The sequence below is a fragment of the Cyprinus carpio genome, chromosome A18 (genome assembly GCF_018340385.1).
Source record: "Cyprinus carpio isolate SPL01 chromosome A18, ASM1834038v1, whole genome shotgun sequence".
NCBI lineage: Eukaryota > Metazoa > Chordata > Actinopteri > Cypriniformes > Cyprinidae > Cyprinus > Cyprinus carpio.
Genome location: NC_056589.1, coordinates 25,173,608 through 25,193,322, shown reverse-complemented (window position 1 = coordinate 25,193,322; position 19,715 = coordinate 25,173,608). Strand labels below are relative to the sequence as shown.

The 19,715-nt window shown below is 36.1% G+C and overlaps 1 protein-coding gene across 1 annotated transcript in view; it reads right to left on the bottom strand.

The window, feature by feature from the left end:
- Nucleotides 1-19,715, bottom strand: part of LOC109108892 (SH3 and multiple ankyrin repeat domains protein 3-like) — a 225,644-nt gene that overhangs the window by 17,064 nt on the left and 188,865 nt on the right. The window contains 2 exon segments of the mRNA XM_042775608.1: nt 745-827; nt 6,390-6,465. Coding sequence (XP_042631542.1) covers nt 745-827; nt 6,390-6,465 — 159 coding nt within the window.

The following is a 19,715-nucleotide window of genomic DNA, read 5'->3' as shown; positions in this document are numbered from 1 at the left end:
ATAGTATTATTAATTTTAACTTTAGAGAAAAACTACATTTTGGTTCAATTGTATATCTAAAATCTATTATTTTTTTCTATTTCTCTAATCCTTTTATGCCAACTATCATTGATGTTTTTGTTGTTATTATTATTAAATAATGCATTTGATACTAATATTTTTATTATAATTTTGATGGCAATAATGATTATTAATATGTTGATTAATATTAAAGTATTTAGATTATTAATAATAACAACTAGTTTTAACTATTGTTACTTATTATATATTATTTATAACAATAATAATAACTAATTTCATACATATATTTAAAAAATACTTAACAACAACATCAATAATAATAATAATAATTTTTTATAATTTTGATGATTGTTATTAATAAAAATACCTATTATTAACTGTTGATAATTAGACAAAAACAACAATAATATACATTTTTATATTTAATAAATTAATTAAATAATAAACAATGCTCCTGGTCTCCTTCTTTTTTAGCTGATCTCTTTGAGGCCACATACAGTAGGCTGTTGGATAATATTAACCCGTAACCAAAACTATTTACACTTGATAGTAGTAAAGTTGCATTCAAGTCTGGCTCCATTCCGATTAGTCAGTTTTCACAAGCCAATCAATTCCCAAATACATTTTTTTTCTGTAAGTGTGTAATGTTGCCCAGTTTTGTGAAAGAAGCTGCAACACTGACTGTAAGAGCAAACTGAGGCCATGAACTCAGTCATGTCTTACCTTTTGCTCCCCGCAAGACGAAGCCGAATCCCTCATTCTCTTTCTTCTGGAGCACAGCGTTCTTCTCCTCGATGATGTAATCACTGAGCATAAGAGAGAGCAGGACAGTGAGGTCAGACTCCAGCACCATGCCAGGTGGACCACCACAGCCGGGCACTTCAGGCCTGGACCACCTGGACGTACCCCCACACAGCTACTCTCCCTGATCCCCGTCCCACTCCACTGATGAGCCAATCAGGTTAAAAGCAGTGGCTGTGAGAGTGTGGACGGTATGAAAAAGCTCAGGTGGAAGCTCCTGTCCTTCTGTCTGACTCCAGCGCAGCCTCTTTAACTGCATTAGGAGATTGAACCAAATGCTAATATCCAGCCTGTTATGCTTTTAGATTAAAGGATAGAGAAAAAAAGGGCAGTGTCCAACTCCAAAAGCAGCAGAGAGACAAAAAATGTCCTTTAAAAGCCAGAAATGTAAGAAGACAATCTTAACCCTGCATTTATGCCTTAAAGTGCAGCCCATCAATGATAAAGAGATGGGATGAGCACTCACATAAAAGAAAGTGAGACAGAGAGACACAAAGGATCTTTTTCTATGGTGGTCTCTTCCCCCAACACACAAACACGGTCCATCTGTCTGGATGCATTGAGATGGTTATCATCAGTGCGAACAGCAGGGACAAATCTGTTCTTCCTTACTCATGTGAGCCACAGTAACCCGCCTGTAGACACCATCAGCCCCCCTCCAACACACACATACAAACAGCGCACTAGACATACAAATATCACATCACTAACCTTACTGCTATGATTGACTGTGCTGTTCTACATTTGCATGATGTGGCAGATGCTTCTAAATAAAACAACTGGGCTTCTCATGCTAAAGGCAACACACTACAGAGGGTAAAAATTGTAAATAACAGATTTCACTGTACTTTCCCCAGTTGAATCATCACAGTACATTAAGATAACTGCTTTGTATTACACGTTTTCTGAAATGTTATGTTTGAATTTGCAAAAGAGGCATTGTGCAATTTAATATGCACTAATTTGCATACATTCCAAGAACAGAAATCTAAATACGGAATATTTCATTCATTTTGTCGACATGTTAGAATGAATGGTTTTTACACAGGGGATTTTGGATATCTCTTTTTATCACTCCAGAAATCTGAAAATATTTTCAAGATAATTTTTTTTTAAAACACGTTTTAAGGATTAAAATTCTAAATCAGATGAATGATATATGAACAAACCCCTCCGTAAAAACCTTTAGAATATAGATAGGAATAAAACTGTAAAGTCTGGTGTAAAGTATGTAAATGCTACTGAAGTGGGGAATTCTGGCTGAGTGCATGAGAAAAAACAACAACAAAAAAACTCAATTTATGTATTGTAAGTAAAATCTACAGATGCAAATAGATAAAGCGTAATGTGTGAAAGAGGATAAGTTATGGAAGCAAAATAGACTGAAATTTTAAATTTGACCAGTGTCTGAAAAGTAGTGTCTTGCATTTAAATGTTAAAATTTCACTCTATCTGTTTTCTAAATCCACGTCTTTTATCTTATTGTGAATGATTCGTCCATGGATTTGTTTTAATTTTTAAAATCAAATGTTGCTGTTGCTAAACAACTTGCTGTAATATTCAAGAAATGAACTGATTCCCATTGCATGCTTTCAGAACCAGTAAAGGGTGTAAAAAAGACACAAATCCAATTTAATCATAGTGTGAAAAGCAATTTAAAGTGATTTCATGATATAAATCAGTTTCTGTGTTCCCTGGGAATCAAATCCATGACCTTGGCATTGCTGGTGCCATGCACTACCAGTCAAGCTACAGGAAAATATATTATTACTTATATTTTATTACTGAAAATCTATAGCTCTAAACACAGCACCTCATTTATAACAACTCCCATGCCATCTAAAAATCTGTTTCACAAACAGAGCATAATAAAGTCCTTGTGAACAGCTGCTTGTGTGCTGAATGCAGAATAATTACCACAAAATGACTAAAAGCTGTCTATGTGATCACATGAGACCACAGCAACGATCACATCCCTCTCCCTCTCTCTCTCTCGTACCCTGAGGGTCTTCATCACTGATGCATTTCTCTCTCTCTCTCTTCTCTCTCTCTCTCTCTCTCGTACCCTGAGGGTCTTCATCACTGATGCATTAGGAATGACAAGAATCTAATTAAGCAGTGGAGAATCAATTAGATAAATTGCAGATGATTCGGTATCGTTAGTGCCTCGGGTTAACGAAATGCTCTGTCCTACAGAACAGCAGTCACGGCTGTGATAACATCAGTGTATGGTCGGGCATCTGGAACTTTCATTTGCTATGGAATTGTTTACGAACTAAATCCCAGACAAGCTACTATAAACTGGGACAGTGGAATATTTGGGTCTGCTTCCCTCTGCCAGAAAGTTGTGACCCAATGACCCAAAGCACACAGCAAAACTGAGCACACAGGGGTTGAAGGAGAAAAAGGTGAATGTCCTTGCATGGCACAGTCAGAGCCCAGACTTAAACCCCATTGAAAATCTGTGGAATGACTTGAAGACTGCAGTCCACAAACGCTCACCATCAAATGAACTTGAGCAGTTCTGCAAAGAAGAGTGGGCAAATATCGCAAAGTCTAGATGTTCAAAGTTAGTAGAGACAAATCCCAACCGACTAAAGGCTGTAATTAAAGTAAAAGGTGGTTCAACAAAATACTGACAGAAGGGGGTGATCCTGTTTCCAACTCAGTGACTCTTGGTTTTTATTTTTTTTCTGACATGTTGGTGATATCTTTCACTTGGATGTCATAAGTTGCACTGAGTAAATATAGTTGGATAAAACAAAAACTGTCAATCTTCAATTCAGTTTTGCTTCATTTCTATACCCCCTAATTAACATCGACACCCCGTCTTTTTAATCGCCGCCCTTCACCTGGTTCCTGACAGGAGTGGGTGTGTGAGAGAAGAGGGGCACAGAAACAGTCAGGGCTGGTAGTGGTTGATGAGGCACACCTGAAATTAATGGAGCCTCGTTACCGCCGTTGTTAAATGCCAAGCGTGCCTCTCCCTGAGAGACTGTGCGTGCATGCTGGTCTACTTGTGGGTCCAGGAAGGGAGCGTGGAGGGACTCCCACGATGCCAGAGAAGCGAGCTGCTAGACCGCAATGGAGATGCACATGTGATGCTGCTGTGCCGATAATCACCTCGAGTGCTGTGGGCCAGGGAAGATGAGCAACTGTGAAGAAGCTGCCGGCTCTCACGCCCCGGGCCACAGAGAGGAGTGCATGTGGCTGCCGGACCCCACCCCTTAGCTGGACCCCTCCTTTCCAAAGCTCAAGGACACAAGATCCCCCTGTTTATTTTGGACACTCCTTCCCCTTTGGACACTTTATTCCCCACTTTGTTTTATTTTGTGTTAAATAAAAGCCTCTCTGAGGCCTGACGCCACACCCACTGTGTATGTCGTTTGCTCCTCCCACCACAATATATACGTGTGTGTACATTGTCAGGATTGGTTCATGCCTTATGTAATATTTCAATTATATAAAAGCATTAAACACTTCAAATATTTGTTATAAACTTACAAGAGCCCTCACAGCCAAGTTCAGCTAATCTAGCGCCTAATGATAAGATAACGAAGTGTGAAAATTAATATAATGGCCATTAGACCTCAGGAAGAAGATTTCCTGTAGCGCTGACTTGTCACTGTAGTGCACACGACTCCCTAAAATGACCTCTTGAGCCCAGGGGAATGTACATGAGCGTGTTAGCTCCACTTTTTCCCATGTCAATGAAGATACACCTCTGTACGGCGACTGACATTCACATATAATTTGCGAGAAGAGTAGAGGGAGTTGAGAGCACACATTTTAACTTCAGCCAGTTAATGTGTGCTTCGTGTCTGTGTGCTAGCTTTTCACAGCTAGGTCAATGGGTGCTAACTCGTGCTGAATTAACAGACTTAGCGGAACATAGTTTTGCATACTTACATGCTAACATTTACAGTTTAAATCTATTATTATAACTGAATGTAGTTTGGCACTGATGTGCTAATATATACAATATTAAAAAGATATGTTAATAGATTTAATGTAGTTCACATGCTAACATTTACAGCTTAAACTGATTAGCAGGCTTCTTATATTAGCTGAAAACAGTTTGGAGTACTCACATGCTAATATTTACCTTAGTAGACTTTACATTTAATTTGATTTTAAACTTAAAACTTAAAAAGTACTGTGTACTTTAAATGTGCAGAAAATTTGGAGTTCACAGCTGGATCGCCATCTTGGCAACTTCCAACAGTTTAATCACTGTTTGTCTAAACACATCTCACAGAGGATTTCAGTAAAGTGATGGTCATTCATTCATATCTGATGATTTTAACATCATTTGTCTTGTGTGTTTCAAGTCCATTTCAGAAGGTAATTGATTTGACTGGGTGCAGTTCTTTAGGCTGCTGTTCTAGGCCTGTTTGCTGTTGAGCAGCCTGGCAAGAGAAGACGAATGGAGTGAGTAGTATCAGTTTGACAGAGAGACTCCAGTAATTAATCCTCTCTGGTTCTCTCTCTCTCTCTTACTCTATTCCACAACTCATCCCATCTCATCCTCTGTCCCACATCAATCAGTCTTTAATTTCGAAAACACTTTTCATTACAGTGTTAAATATAATACAAATGCAGAATCAACAGAATTACAATAGCAGCAACAAAAACTAGCTTATGTGTTGCGGTCACACTAGTAGAATCTCCAAAATTAAATATGCACTAGCCTGATTAAGGTCTATAGCTCCATAGAGTTCAAACATGATTATTTTATAAAGATTTTTTTAAACACGATATACTCTGACCTGCAACTTTGTACAGTGGAAAGACGTCTTCATTTGGCTTCTTGGGTGTGAATCAAATCATTTAGACAGTTTTGCAACAATGTAAGTTTACAATATACAAACCTTTGTAGTATAAAACTATAGAAACTAGAAGCAGTTTGTGCAATATTGTGAGAAATTGTAGTAGATATCAAAATGGATTAACTTTGAATAAATTAAATGCATACAATAATATAATAAAATGATGTATAAAAAATATAGAAAATACATTTATTTTATTATTTATTATATTACAGCATACAACATCATATCTTGTTGCTCATATTTATTGGTGAGACAGAATTAACTGCATTCATATCATCTAATTTGATCCTCCCTTGAAACACAGTAGATATTATTCATAAATAGCTTTGCATATCCAATTACACTGTAACATTGCGCATAATGTAAAACATGACCTCTTCTTTAATAGCATGCACTGACTTTTTTATTACACTCAGCTGTAAAATGTACTGTAGTTCTCCGTTCTCAAGGGAATCGAGTACTTAAGCATTTATTTTTTACTCTAAAACAAACAGAAACAAAAAGAAATATGTTGCATGCAATCAAACATGAAATGAGGACTAAAGGTGTGTTTAAATTAAAAGCAAATATGATGTCAAAAAACAAAAAAATGACGTAATGTGTGTTCACAACCTTTATCCTCTAGATGGCAGCAGAGACTCAATACTTTAGACTTCACAGGTTAGGCTTGAACTACTGATAACCAAAATGCCCATATAATTATTTATGCATGCACACATACTGTATATACATTACCTATATGAGGTAAAGTTGTCATAGGAGCCCACAGTGTAATGTCTGAACAGCCTCTTGTTTCGGTCCTCTCTCGTCTCTGAAAGACAAACATGACACGAATTGAACATTAATCATCGTAACTACCATATTTATCATTTTCAATGCCGTTAATCATATTTGCATTGCATTTCAGAGCCGATCACATGTCTCTAATCAGCCATCTGTGAAAATGTGGGTATTTATGTGCAAAAATGCAGACAATCTTAATTAAATGCACAGGCAAGGTCAACTGTATATTTGTGTGTGTGTGTGTGTGTGTGTGTGAATGTGGTCTCGTTAATCCAGTCAGAGGTTCTGGCTAATAGGGCTGGTGTCTCAAGCCAGACTAGATTTATGTGATTGGATTTAGGGCTGGAAATCAATGCACTGCTCCCCTACAGAAGTCCAATCTGCTGACACACATATACACATATTCACGTTCATACACAAACACACCCCGAGAATCTTACAAATAATGAATCTTACAAACATTTTCTGGCAAGAACAAACAGTCAAACACATGCATTTCTTTCCTTGATACATTAGAAATTGTGTTACAGCGGTTATTGAATTACACTTTGCTCTCAGTGTTATTAAATTCAACATCTCTTCCTCTCTCTCTCCCCTTTCTTAATAAACTCAGTGACCCACTTGCTCTGGTCTGATTACTAATGCATATTTCCTCAGTCTTTTTCTTCCGTCCCCTGTCTCCACTCCTTCCTGTGTCACACACTAGTATTCCCTCTGTACATGTTTGTAAATTCTTCAGTCCTCTCTTCACGTGACATTCTGCGACGGTGTCACATGTGTGTTTAAAGGAGTCATATTATGATAAATTAAAGTTTTGAAATAAATAGGTTCAGTGTACTATGAAAGCATACTGTAAAACTCAACTTCTTTCAACCCAAAAAAGTAATGGCAAATGAATATTGTATTATACTGACCACATTGTTGGTGATGTTTACAGTTAGGTAAAAAGGTGAAAGCTGGATATATACTAATACCTAAAGATACAGTTAAAACTAATAATATGAGGAAAATGTGGTATGCTACCCAACATTATTACCCCTATGTTGCGTATGACGCTCTACTTCTGACAAGAGACAAAGGATCAGAGAGAGATGATGAAAAATCATCATGAAAAACTAAATTATGACTGCAATTGGTGCAGAAAAAACTTGACTAATATTATATTATACATTATATTATAAACTAAAACGATGAAGAAAGTTTGACATGACATACAATATTTCAAATGAAACATACAGTATATCTGAAGAAATAAATGTATATAAAAACCAAAATTAATATAATTACATAAATCATAAATAAATAAATTACAAATAATTTATGCTAAATTATAGAGCAAAAAATTATAAGTGATAAATCATACAAATCCAATTACAACAATAGATAAAAGTTGACAGCAAATACGAAAACTTGCTTTAAAAAATTACTGAGCTCTTTTAACACAACAGTTCTTAATTCACAATTCCATAACTAAGTCTAAAAATCTGCCTGCTATGCTCATACTTTAGTCGCTTCACTCAGACTAATGTGATTAATAATTACATTACAGTATATTGATAATTGCTTACATTTCAAAAGAAAGAAGGGAGACAGAGAGAGAGAGAGAGAAAAGCGAGAGTTACATCTACTGACTCTGTGTCCTACTCTGTCACCTCAGAATTGAGAAGTTAAAGCATGCATTAGCATTTTAATGACTTGAAGGCAAGGAAGGATGCACAGATCAAATCCACAGGAGAGAGAAAGAGGGTGATATATAAGCACATATATAAGCACTGGTATTATTATTGCCTACAGGGATTTAAACACAGACAGAACCAAAAGCATTTAAAATTTGTCAGTATGCTTGCACTCTTTTGACTTTGAACCAGTATGAAACCATCTAGAACATTTTACTGTACTAACCACTTATCAATTTCCTTGCAACCAACCAGTACATTCTAACATTGTTTTGGGTTTTGCAATAACCACCAAATCATTTCTACTGAAAAAACATTTACATTTTTGAAAGTTCATGAACAATATTTTACATCTGTTCCATTGCAAAGGTACCCTTCTTGATTATACCTATAATACATTATAAAAAATATATACATTTTATATAACTAACTTTATGGATAAATATAAATACAAAAAAATATAAAAAATTTAACGGATTGAAAATTATACATTCTAATATAAATACACTATAAACACAATTATAAATTATCACATTTATACAACTTATACAATTATTTAAATGATAAAAATACATATTTATTTAAAAAACGATATATAAATAAATTACTGATTGTAATACAATTCATTGACAGCAAGTAAGTGTTTTGAATACACACACAAAAATCTGATCTGATTTACCCATAATGCATAATGCCTAATGCATAATCTTTACTCATAAATAACTGCACAAATATATAATCAACATATGGACAAGTGCATGTGTGCGTAGGTGATTACACAGGTCCTTGCCATCTGTGTCCAGAGTAAGAATAATGCAAACATTTATCATTCTTACAGGAAGAGGAGTGAGAGAAAATAAGAAAGACAGAGAGATCTCTGAGGGCTATATGCAGCAATCATCTGTCAAATGACAAACTACATGAACACACACTGTATATGAATCAGTCTATTATCTGTTCAGGAATGGGATATGTTGATGCAGTTGTTTGTGTCATATGAATGGCCATATACAGACAGGATCCGGAAATGAGATTAAAAGTTCGTAAAGCACAGCTGAGTCACATCCATTCCAGATGGCTAAATGAACAACTAGACCATTTATTCCAATAAAGTGGCCAAATGGACACAATCCCACACACACATACAACAAGACACTGCCTCACTGAACTCATAGTGAGATAAAAAGGCTGTCAGAAAAATTAAGGGTAACCTGACAAACACTCAAAATGCAGGAAACTACACAAATCCATACAGGAGAATCAGTCAGCAGACAATGAGTTCAATGGCAAATCACATACTTCGGGAGCTCAAATGACTCTCTGTAAAGCCTTGATCAGTTGAGTGACAGTCTACAAAAGTCTTCAGAGTCTCAAAGTGTCATTGTGGTAATTTGATAAAAGATTTTATAAAATGTATGATAAATTGACAGAGCTGTCGGTAGAATTAGGAATTGACAAAGTAGGGAGACAAACACTTGTTAAGTGCATGATTGTTAATAGAAGTGAACATGCTTATCAGCTGATGCTGCTAATCTAGGCCGAATATCAGCTGAGACCAGTAGTTGTGATTTTGCCATATTGGTGGTGTAGTCGTATCTCTGATGCTTTGCTATGGATATCTAGTATTGAAGGGCCAGTGCTCTAAGAAGAGCTTGTGCCTTTGGCCAGACAACAGTGTCCCAGTTCACCACACTGATAGATACATTCAGCCCTTGACTCTTTACCTTTCACTGCGATCTCTCTCTGCCACTCTGAACCGACGTGTGATTTATTCTGAGTGGGTTCTGTCCTGTTCTTATCTCTACAGCTTACTGATGTGGTCTGAGTTTGCTTTCAAAAGCTTTGGCCGATGGGGGCCTCCATCCTAACACACATCATAGAGACTCACAAGGTTTAGAAAGCCAAGACGATGGTCCACGTAGACCCAAACAAACCACACTAACTCTAACACACACACATACACACACACACAGTGCAGTAAATAGGTCAGATCAATGGGGTGGCAGGTCTCTTTCCACGCTTGATCAGTAGAATAGCTGCTGATGTGATTTCGCCATTACCTCACGCTTACCCTCTCTCCCTCCATCCTCAACACTTTTTTTTTTTTTTTTTTTTTTAAATCTCTCCTGCTTTCTCCCAGACATCTCTCTGTCTCTCCATGGCCTCTGGCTGCCCTGCATGGAGCCGACCCATTTTTTATGCACCGAGAAGAGAGAAAGGGGTTGCTGCGTTTGACTGTCTCTCTTACAGCAAGTAGCCCATTTTCCCAAAGTCATAAAATGATTATTATCAATGGTGAGACCTGAGAGAGATGAATCTGGGAGACTCAGAGGGAAGTAATCTTTTCTTTCACTAAAAACATACACCAGTGTACATGAGCAGTAAGTAGCACTTCAGCAAAAGCTTTCCTATGTAAAGAGACTCACGGCAACACTTTAGAATAGGGAACATATTTTCACTATTAACTAAGAGGTTTCCCTGAACAAACTCCAAAATTGCTGTTAATGAATAGTTTATAAGGTAGTTGTTAAATTGAGCTATGGAGTAGGATTAAGGAATCTAGAATATGGTCATGCAGAATAAAGCATTAATATGTGCTTTATGAGTACTAATAAACAGCCAATATGCTAGTAATATGCATGCTAATAAGCAACTAGTTAATAGCGACAATTGGACCTTAAAATAAAGTGTTACCAGACTTACTGTACATACGTGCAGACATTTCTAAATTTTCCTCAGAGGCAAAATGCTGAGAATTTTTAATCAGCCCTTCTCTGTCACTTAAAAGACTTTTCTGCTGATGTGACAATGATTGTGTGAACAATCAATCAATCAATCAATCAATCAATCAATCAATCAAAAATGTATGCTAATGCAGAAAATAGGTCTATAAAAAACACCTCAAAATCGAAGAGCAACCTATTTTTTTCTATGCATTATTATTACTATTTTGCATTTTATAAACAACAGAACAATACTACGACTATTAATAAATTTTATTTATATAACGCCTATCTAAAACTTAAAGCTAGTTTATGATCAGTCAGATTACTTCATAAAAAGTAATAATAATAATAATAATAATAATCTTTATTTATAAGGCACATTTCCAAAAATCAGGGATACTTTAAAAACTTTACACTCAGATTAACTAATAAAAACTCTATTATTATTCTACTATTAATAACAGCAGCAGTAACAATAATATAATATTTATTATTGTTTATATAGTGCTTTTCAAAACAATAATATAACTTTTCATTTATATAGAGCCTTTTCAAAACACAAGGATACTTTACAATCAATCAGTCTACTTCACTGTATATACAAACCCGATTCCAAAAAAGTTGGGACACTGTACAAATTGTGAATAAAAACAGAATGCAATGATGTGGAAGTTTCAAATTTAAATATTTTATTCAGAATACAACATAGATGACGTATCAACTGTTTAAACTGAGAAACTTAAGGGAAAAATAAATTGATTTAAAATTTCATGGCATCAACACATCTCAAAAAGTTGGGACAAGGCCATGTTTACCACTGTGTGGCATCCCCTCTTCTTTTTATAACAGTCTGCAAACGTCTGGGACTGAGGAGACAAGTTGCTCAAGTTTAGGAATAGGAATGTTGTCTCATTCTTGTCTAATACAGGCTTCTAGTTGCTCAACTTAGGTCTTCTTTGTCGCATCTTCCTCTTTATGATGGACCAAACTTCTTCTACGCATCAAAGATCTGGACTGCAGGCTGGCCATTTCAGTACCCGGATCCTTCTTCTATGCAGCCATGATGTTGTAATTGATGCAGTATGTGGTCTGGCATTGTCATGTTGGAAAATGCAAGGTCTTCCCTGAAAGAGGCGACGTCTGGATGGGAGCATATGTTGTTCTAGAACTTATACCTTTCAGCATTGATGGTGCCTTTCCAGATGTGTAAGCTGCCCATGCCACACCCACTCATGCCACCCCATACCATCAGAGATGCAGGCTTCTGAACTGAGCGCTAATAACAACTTGGGTTGTCCTTGTCCTCTTTAGTCCGGATGACATGGCGTCCCAGTTTTCCAAAAAGAACTTTGACAAATTTTGATTTGTCTGACCACAGAACAGTTTTCCACTTTGCCACAGTCCATTTTAAATGAGCCTTGGCCCAGAGAAAACGGCTGCACTTCTGGATCATGTTTAGATATGGCTTCTTTTTTGACCTATAGAGTTTTATCCGGCAGCGGCGAATGGCACGGTGGATTGTGTTCATCGACAATGTTTTCTGGAAGTATTCCTGAGCCCATGTTGTTATTTCCATTACAGTAGCATTCCTGTATGTGATGCAGTGCCGTCTAAGGGCCCGAAGATAACGGGCATCGAGTATGGTTTTCCGGCCTTGACCCTTACACACAGAGATTGTTCCAGATTCTCTGAATCTTTGGATAATATTTTGCACTGTAGATGATGATAACTTCAAACTCTTTGCAATTTTTCTCTGAGAAACACCTTTCTGATATTGCTCCACTATTTTTCGCTGCAGCATTGGGGGAATTGGTGATCCTCTGCCCATCTTGACTTCTAAGATACACTGCCACTCTGAGAGGCTCGTTTTATACCCAATCATGTTGCCAATTGACCTACTGTAATAAGTTGAAAATTGGTCCTCCAGCTGTTCCTTATATGTACATTTAACTTTTCCGGCCTCTTATCTTACCTGTCCCAACTTTTTTGGAATGTGTAGCTCTCATGAAATCCAAAATGAGCCAATATTTGGCATGACATTTCAAAATGTCTCACTTTCAACATCTGATATGTTATCTATATTCTATTGTGAATAAAATATAAGTTTATGAGATTTGTAAATTATTCCATTCCTTTTTTACTCACAATTTGTACAGTGTCCCAACTTTTTTGGAATCGGGTTTGTACAAACACTATGTTTTTTTGTGTATGTGTGTGTGTATAGGAGTGTAACTCTGCCAAAAACCAGGACTGTTATCTCTTCAAATGTATTGTCATGGTAACTCTGGAGGCATGGCAACAGAATAACACAGAATCACCATCAGCGGCACTGTGAGCCCTGGGAATGAGTTCTAACCTCCCAGAAATGCATCAGAGCAGATTACAGGCCTTCATTAGATTCCACACTCTCACCTTCACCCGCTCGACAGTCACACCAAGCCAAACCTGTCTACGCTTCAACACATCTGATCATGTGACACACCTCCTTCACTTCACTTCAGGCTGTGCAGGCACATAATCATTTGTGGTGTTTGATAATGCAAGCATCACTATTACTATTGCTGAAGCCATATCTAGCCATATCAAAGAACCCACAATGTAAAAAATTGTTTTTCAAAGTTATAATGAAACAAATATCACTGTAGTATGTTTTATAAGAACAATATTTAAGAACAATATTTAATTCAATGTTACTTGCCATTTCTTGTAATTAATTGTAAAATTTACTACCAATTTCTGAGTGAAAATTATTTTTACACCACATTTTTTTTTCTCTTGAATTTGCAGCCATGCAGAACACCCTAACAACCTTGATATGCTTTAGCAACCACTTGAAACACCCTAGTAACCACATTGCAGTACAAAGTTACAAATATAGTTGGATCTGTTATAAAACTTTCCTTCCAGGATAAAGCAAGGTTAAACATATACATCCATATTCAGACTATCCCGTGTTTCCCATGGTAACTATCTCTGAGTAGTATGCAAAACAGCCACCGTACAATGAAATCACATTTAACCTGCAGAAAAGAAATTAATAACATGAAAGCTAATTTAATGGAATACATTCCTGCTGTTATCTCTCTAACTTCCCTCTCACTTACTGATATCTGTCTCTCTTTCATTTTTCCTGATTTTCTAAATGCACATTTATTCATTTGCCAGAGGGTTTTTAATCTAAAGTGACTTGCAGTGCATTCAGGATATACATTTGATCAGTATGAGTGTTCCCTGTGAATCGAACCCATTACAATTTAACAGTATGGGGTCAAGCAAGATTTATTTTCTAAGAAATTAATGCTTGTATTCAGCAAGGATGCATTAAGTTGATCAAAAGCGACAGTAAAAACATATATAATGTTACAAAAAGGCTTATGTTTTAAATGCATGCTGTTCTGTTGAACTCTCTATTTATCAACAAAATTCTGAAGAAAAAAAAATGCATCTAGTTTCCATAAAAATATTAAGCATCAGAAATGTTTCATACTTTGATAACAACAACAGCAGCGAATCAGCATATAAGAATGATTTCTGAAGGATCACGATTCAGTTTTGACATCACAAAAACAAATGATGTAAAAAAAATAAACAAACATTAAATTAATTTTAAATTGTTAACTCCCAATATTTTATTAAAGAAAGAAATCTGTTTATACTGTATTTTTGATCAAATAAATGCACCCTTGGAGAGCAAAAACAGGACAAAAATCTTGCTGACCCCAAACATTTTAGTGTATACTGCACACACCAATATTGGACAAAAAAAATGTTTTTTAGTCACTATGTATCCTTGTATCCTCAATTATCCTATTTTTTATTTTTTTTGCAGGGATTCAAGTGTATTAATACTCAACATTTTTCTCACCACATAAACTATCTTGGTTTTATTACTGAACTAGTCATAATGCATTCTGGAATGCATTCAAGATTTCCAAGGATGTTGGCTTTCCTACCTTTCGAAAAAGCCTTCACATCGGGAGCTTACATATTGCTAATGTCTTATATTTAATATCTGCCTCTGTAGGAAGCTCACTTGGTTTTGAAACAGAAATTGCCTCTTTCCCGCTCTCTTCCTCTGTCACTGTCTGTACCCTTTAGTTACACATTCAAACTCTTCTCACCATGTGACTGACAATCCTTTTGTCAGCCTGACTGGGTCTGACATATTTTCACAGAGTGACATTTATAGCCTCTCAGAAAGAGAAAATAATATGTTTTAAAACGTATTTTCTACACCAAACCATTAACCCAAGAAAATGTATGAATCTCAGTATACTGGAAAAAATATGCATGTATGAGTGTGTGTGACACAGATATTCTCTCTCAATATTCAGTGTTTCACATACACTGTCAAAAATGATTTGCCAAAGTTATAAATAAAACATTACTGGGGAATGTTTTACAAGAAAATGCCATTTCAGTTTTTCTATTTTAAAATTTCACATTTAATTCAGTGTGTTACTTTTTTGTTGTTTGTGAGATTTATTAGCAATTTCTGAGTGAAAACAGTCTTCGCACCATTTTTCCCCAGTGTAATAGCTCTATTCCACATTATTTGTAATATTACACAATGTAATGTAATAACGGTACTTTGCACAGAATCTAAGCACTGTTGTCTATGTAGCACATTCCAAATCAGACACTTATCAGGTTCCATTTCAGTAAAGGTACTCCCTTAGAAGACAGCTGCCGATGTATGCTGTAGACTCAACATCTCAGCACGGTTTGGAACAGAGCTCATGTGTAAGAAGCTGAGATACAGTATGCAACAGACCAAGAACCGACTACCCTCAACATACAGCCACACACTGCACACTAGCTGAGAAGCCATTGGGGACATGCTGGGACGACCTCTACTGGATAAATGATTGGTAAAGAAGTTTATTTTAATCATACACTTGAAATGTTAATGATATATTGACATCTGAATTAGAGATTCACTGATTTTTCAATCCAGAAGTTTGGTCATGGTCTGTCCTCATGTAGATGGCTTCTAAAATCATGTTCTCGGGCCACTCCAATATCTACATTTTCAAAAAGAAGACTGTATCCATGGAAACGATATTCAAACTTGCACTATTGATTAAATTAGTCTAATAACTACTAAGTGTCATACAGAGTAATTCCAGCAAATCTCTGAAATCTCCAAATCTCTCTGTGTCTGACACATAATTCTAACAAATGTTTCTAAATGTGAGGCTCACTGGGTCAAAAATCTCTTCATACACTACTGTTCATAAGCTTTAAAAGAAATGAAAACTTTTATTTAGCATGGATACATTAAATTGATTGAAATAGACATTTGCAATGTTTCAAAAGTTTTGTATTTCAAATAAATGCTGTTCCTATTCACACAAAAAATCTTGAATAAAATGTATCATGGTTTCCACAAAAATATTAAGGAGCACAACTGTTTTCAACATTGATAATAATAATAAATGTTTCTTGAGCAGCATATTAGACTAATTTCTGAAGGATCATGTGATTGGATTAGAGTAATGATGCTGAAAATTCAGCTTTGCATCACAGAAATAAATTGCATTTTAAAACATATTCAATTACATATTCAATCATAAAAGTTATTTTAAATGAAATCAATATTACTGTTTTACTGCATTTTTGATCAAATAAGTGCAGCCTTTGTGGTACTGGGTCGAAAAAGTGTGTTAAAACAGTTGTTAGCTCGACTAATTTAATTTGAACTCAATGGATGTGCATCAGTGTGTGTGTGTGTGTGTGTGAGAGAGAGAGAGAGAGAGAGAGAGACCCTGCTGGGAGAACTGAATGAATTTGCAAGGTACTGTATTTAAACACTTAGACACATTATAAAATTACACAATTACAAGATAAACTAGATTTAAAAACACAATTAGAAAACACTTTGCTAGGGTGTTCTGGGTGCTTGCTAGGTTGTTTCTGTGGTCTTCTGGGTTGTTACTTACTGGCCTGAGTCAAAAGAGCACACCACTCTATGTGTAACTCTTCTTAACCTGGGCTGCTGGCATGGGAGGCAGGCACGCTAACAGGGACCAGCTGGCCTCCATTACACTCACCCCACTGAACCTCACTCCCATCTGGGTCACGGCACCATTATAACTAGTGTGTGTCTCTATTATATTCTGGTCTCTCGAAATGTCTCAGGTCTTTTCTTCAGTCCAAGTCTATGGGATTTTTTCCCATGTTATTGCCCACAGTTGAAAATTGTAGGTCTGATGGTTTGGAAAAGTAATAGCACATCTCAAGTGGCATGATTTCCGTTATTATTCAAGTCTGTAGCCCAAACGGTGCAGGATGTTAAACGCTACTAGTACATACTTAAAGTTATAGATTTAAAATCACTAACTTAAACTATTATCAATAGTAACAGTGATGCTTACCTTAGTGAACAAAACAAATAATTCTGTGAATGACACAAGAAGGCACCATAAAAAAGTTTAAACTCAGTCAATATGTGAAAACATAAAAAAACTGACTGCTATCTACGTAAGAGAGACAGACAATGAGAGGGGTCGTGAGAGTCTGCTAAAACAACATCAAACCAGAGAAAGAAGAAAAAAAAACTGAGGGAGTTTCTGCACCCAAACCCATAAATGAGACTAAAAATAGCAAGAGAACTATTTGGGTGATTCAGAAGGATGAGTCATCGACTGAGGCAGGGGCAGAGAGAGAGAAAGTCTGTGTGGGTCTGTAGGTGTTTACTGATTCCAGACATGTCCTCCAGATCCCGCTGCACACTGCAGCAGCACTGATGGAAATTCCACTGTGTTGGTAAGTGTGTATAAATGCAATATACACTAGCTGAACAGCATTCTAAATAGTGTGCGGGTATTCCGAAACATATCCGAACCATAGGACATGAATAATTTCTTTTAGAGCAGCACACAGATGGTCTGCTAAGAAGAGTGTGGTTGGCAATCCTTTAAATAAGACTATTTTCTGAGGTGATCTGCTGAGTTAAAAATTAAATCAAGTCTACACTCAAAATAAGTATTCTACTCTTTTATGTTAAATTTTATTTCAGTTTACATATTTAGGTTATTTTGTTTATTAAAATGAATGCCTAGTTAAAGACTTCAAGTTAATGAAATAATTAATTTAATTAAGTAAAAGACGAAATGTCATGATGAGTACAGTACATGTATTTATTGTCATTTCATGTGGTGGAGTCTTTCCTGTTGAAACAGGAAGTTGGAGCCGGTGTAACCATGGTGTAAAACTAAAACTAAAACTATTAAAACATTTTTGTTAATTGAAATGTGGCTGAAATAAAATAGTATTAATAGATGAAAAGATAAAACTCAATAAAAAGTTAGAAATGTTGCCTTGACAGACACTAAAAAAACAGACACTAAAACAAACAAACAAACAAAAAAAAAACACTGACAAAAGTACATTAGAAATACAAACAAATTTAACAAAAATTAAAATGAAAACTGAAAATATAAAAATAAATGCTAATTCAAAATATTAATAAAAGCTAGTAATAAAAATATAGATATACGTAGATATACACTGGGGGTGGTGCATACTGAACAGCCCCTCGCCCTTTTAAAATAACCAATAGTGTTTAGTTTCCGTAACAGCCATGAATAATAATTTGTCAATTTCAGAAAAGGGAGGGACAATGTCATTCAAGAAAGAATTTCACTGGATGAAAATGAGGATTACTATTTAAAAGTACAGTTTAAAATGTAAAGTTTAAAAGAACTGAAGCATACAGATAATCTCAACACATGCACTAAAAACCACATATTATTCTACTGTACTGAAAGATTTAGGTAAAAATGTTAAAAATATATTCTGTTAAATATATGCCTATTTACAAAAACCATACACTTAATACAAATAAATATGCTAATCTTCTAACCTACAGCATTCTAATCTAAGTACTGAGGTCAACTACAGAGAATGAGGGATGAAAAGAAGCAAAGAAGAAAGAGAGAGGATGAGAGAGCTCAAGAGAATGAGATTGATGTCACTCGAGTCACGACACAGCAGTAAGCTCAGAGAGAAATCTGAATGAACATTAGTTCAGGCTTCAGAATATGACATGCATGACTGAAATCGCTTCAGTAATCGATGTTAAATCACACACACACACACACACACACACACACACACACACACAGTCAGAGCACATAAAGGGATTTGTTTGGGTAAGTTAATTGTACACAGCGCTGTCTTCATCGCTTCACTGAGGCGAAACATATTGCCTCCACTGTCAAAGAGCTTTCATCTGTTATTGCTGGATAAACACTAACACAAAAGACACACACACACATACACACACACACTCATTTTAACTCTTGCAGGTCTTGATAGAGATGGACAGATGACAGGTCTGTCATCACACATTGTTTAAGACTGATAGATTGTGACGAGTGTCTGGACAATGACACACAGCAACATATTCTCATATACAGCATTATGCAATCCTATTACAGACCGCCCAGTGTTACCAGCTTTAGAGCAGTGATACTAGAGATTTGAGTGTGCAGATGTAGACACACACACACACACACTTCACAGTGCATCTGTCATACAGTGAAGCGCTGCAGTTCTGGACTAGTCTCCAGTTTCCTGATGTGCAGGAGCTGTCCAGTAAAATCAGGGAGCTGTCCACCACAGTTGGTGCTGAAACACACTCAAACAGCACTGGAATGGATGGAGAAAGCTGTTTGTTAGGATGCCAAGGATAGCAGGATAGCTTGTAAACAGGGCCTAAAACTTACAGTTTGCCACACCTGCCAATGGCTGATGACTTGAGAAAACTGACCAGCCATTAAACTGTATGTGGATTATTTCATAAAACAAAATGGGCAAAACAAATTGGGGAAACACATCTAACTGCAGTTTTTATTTTATTTTATTTTAGT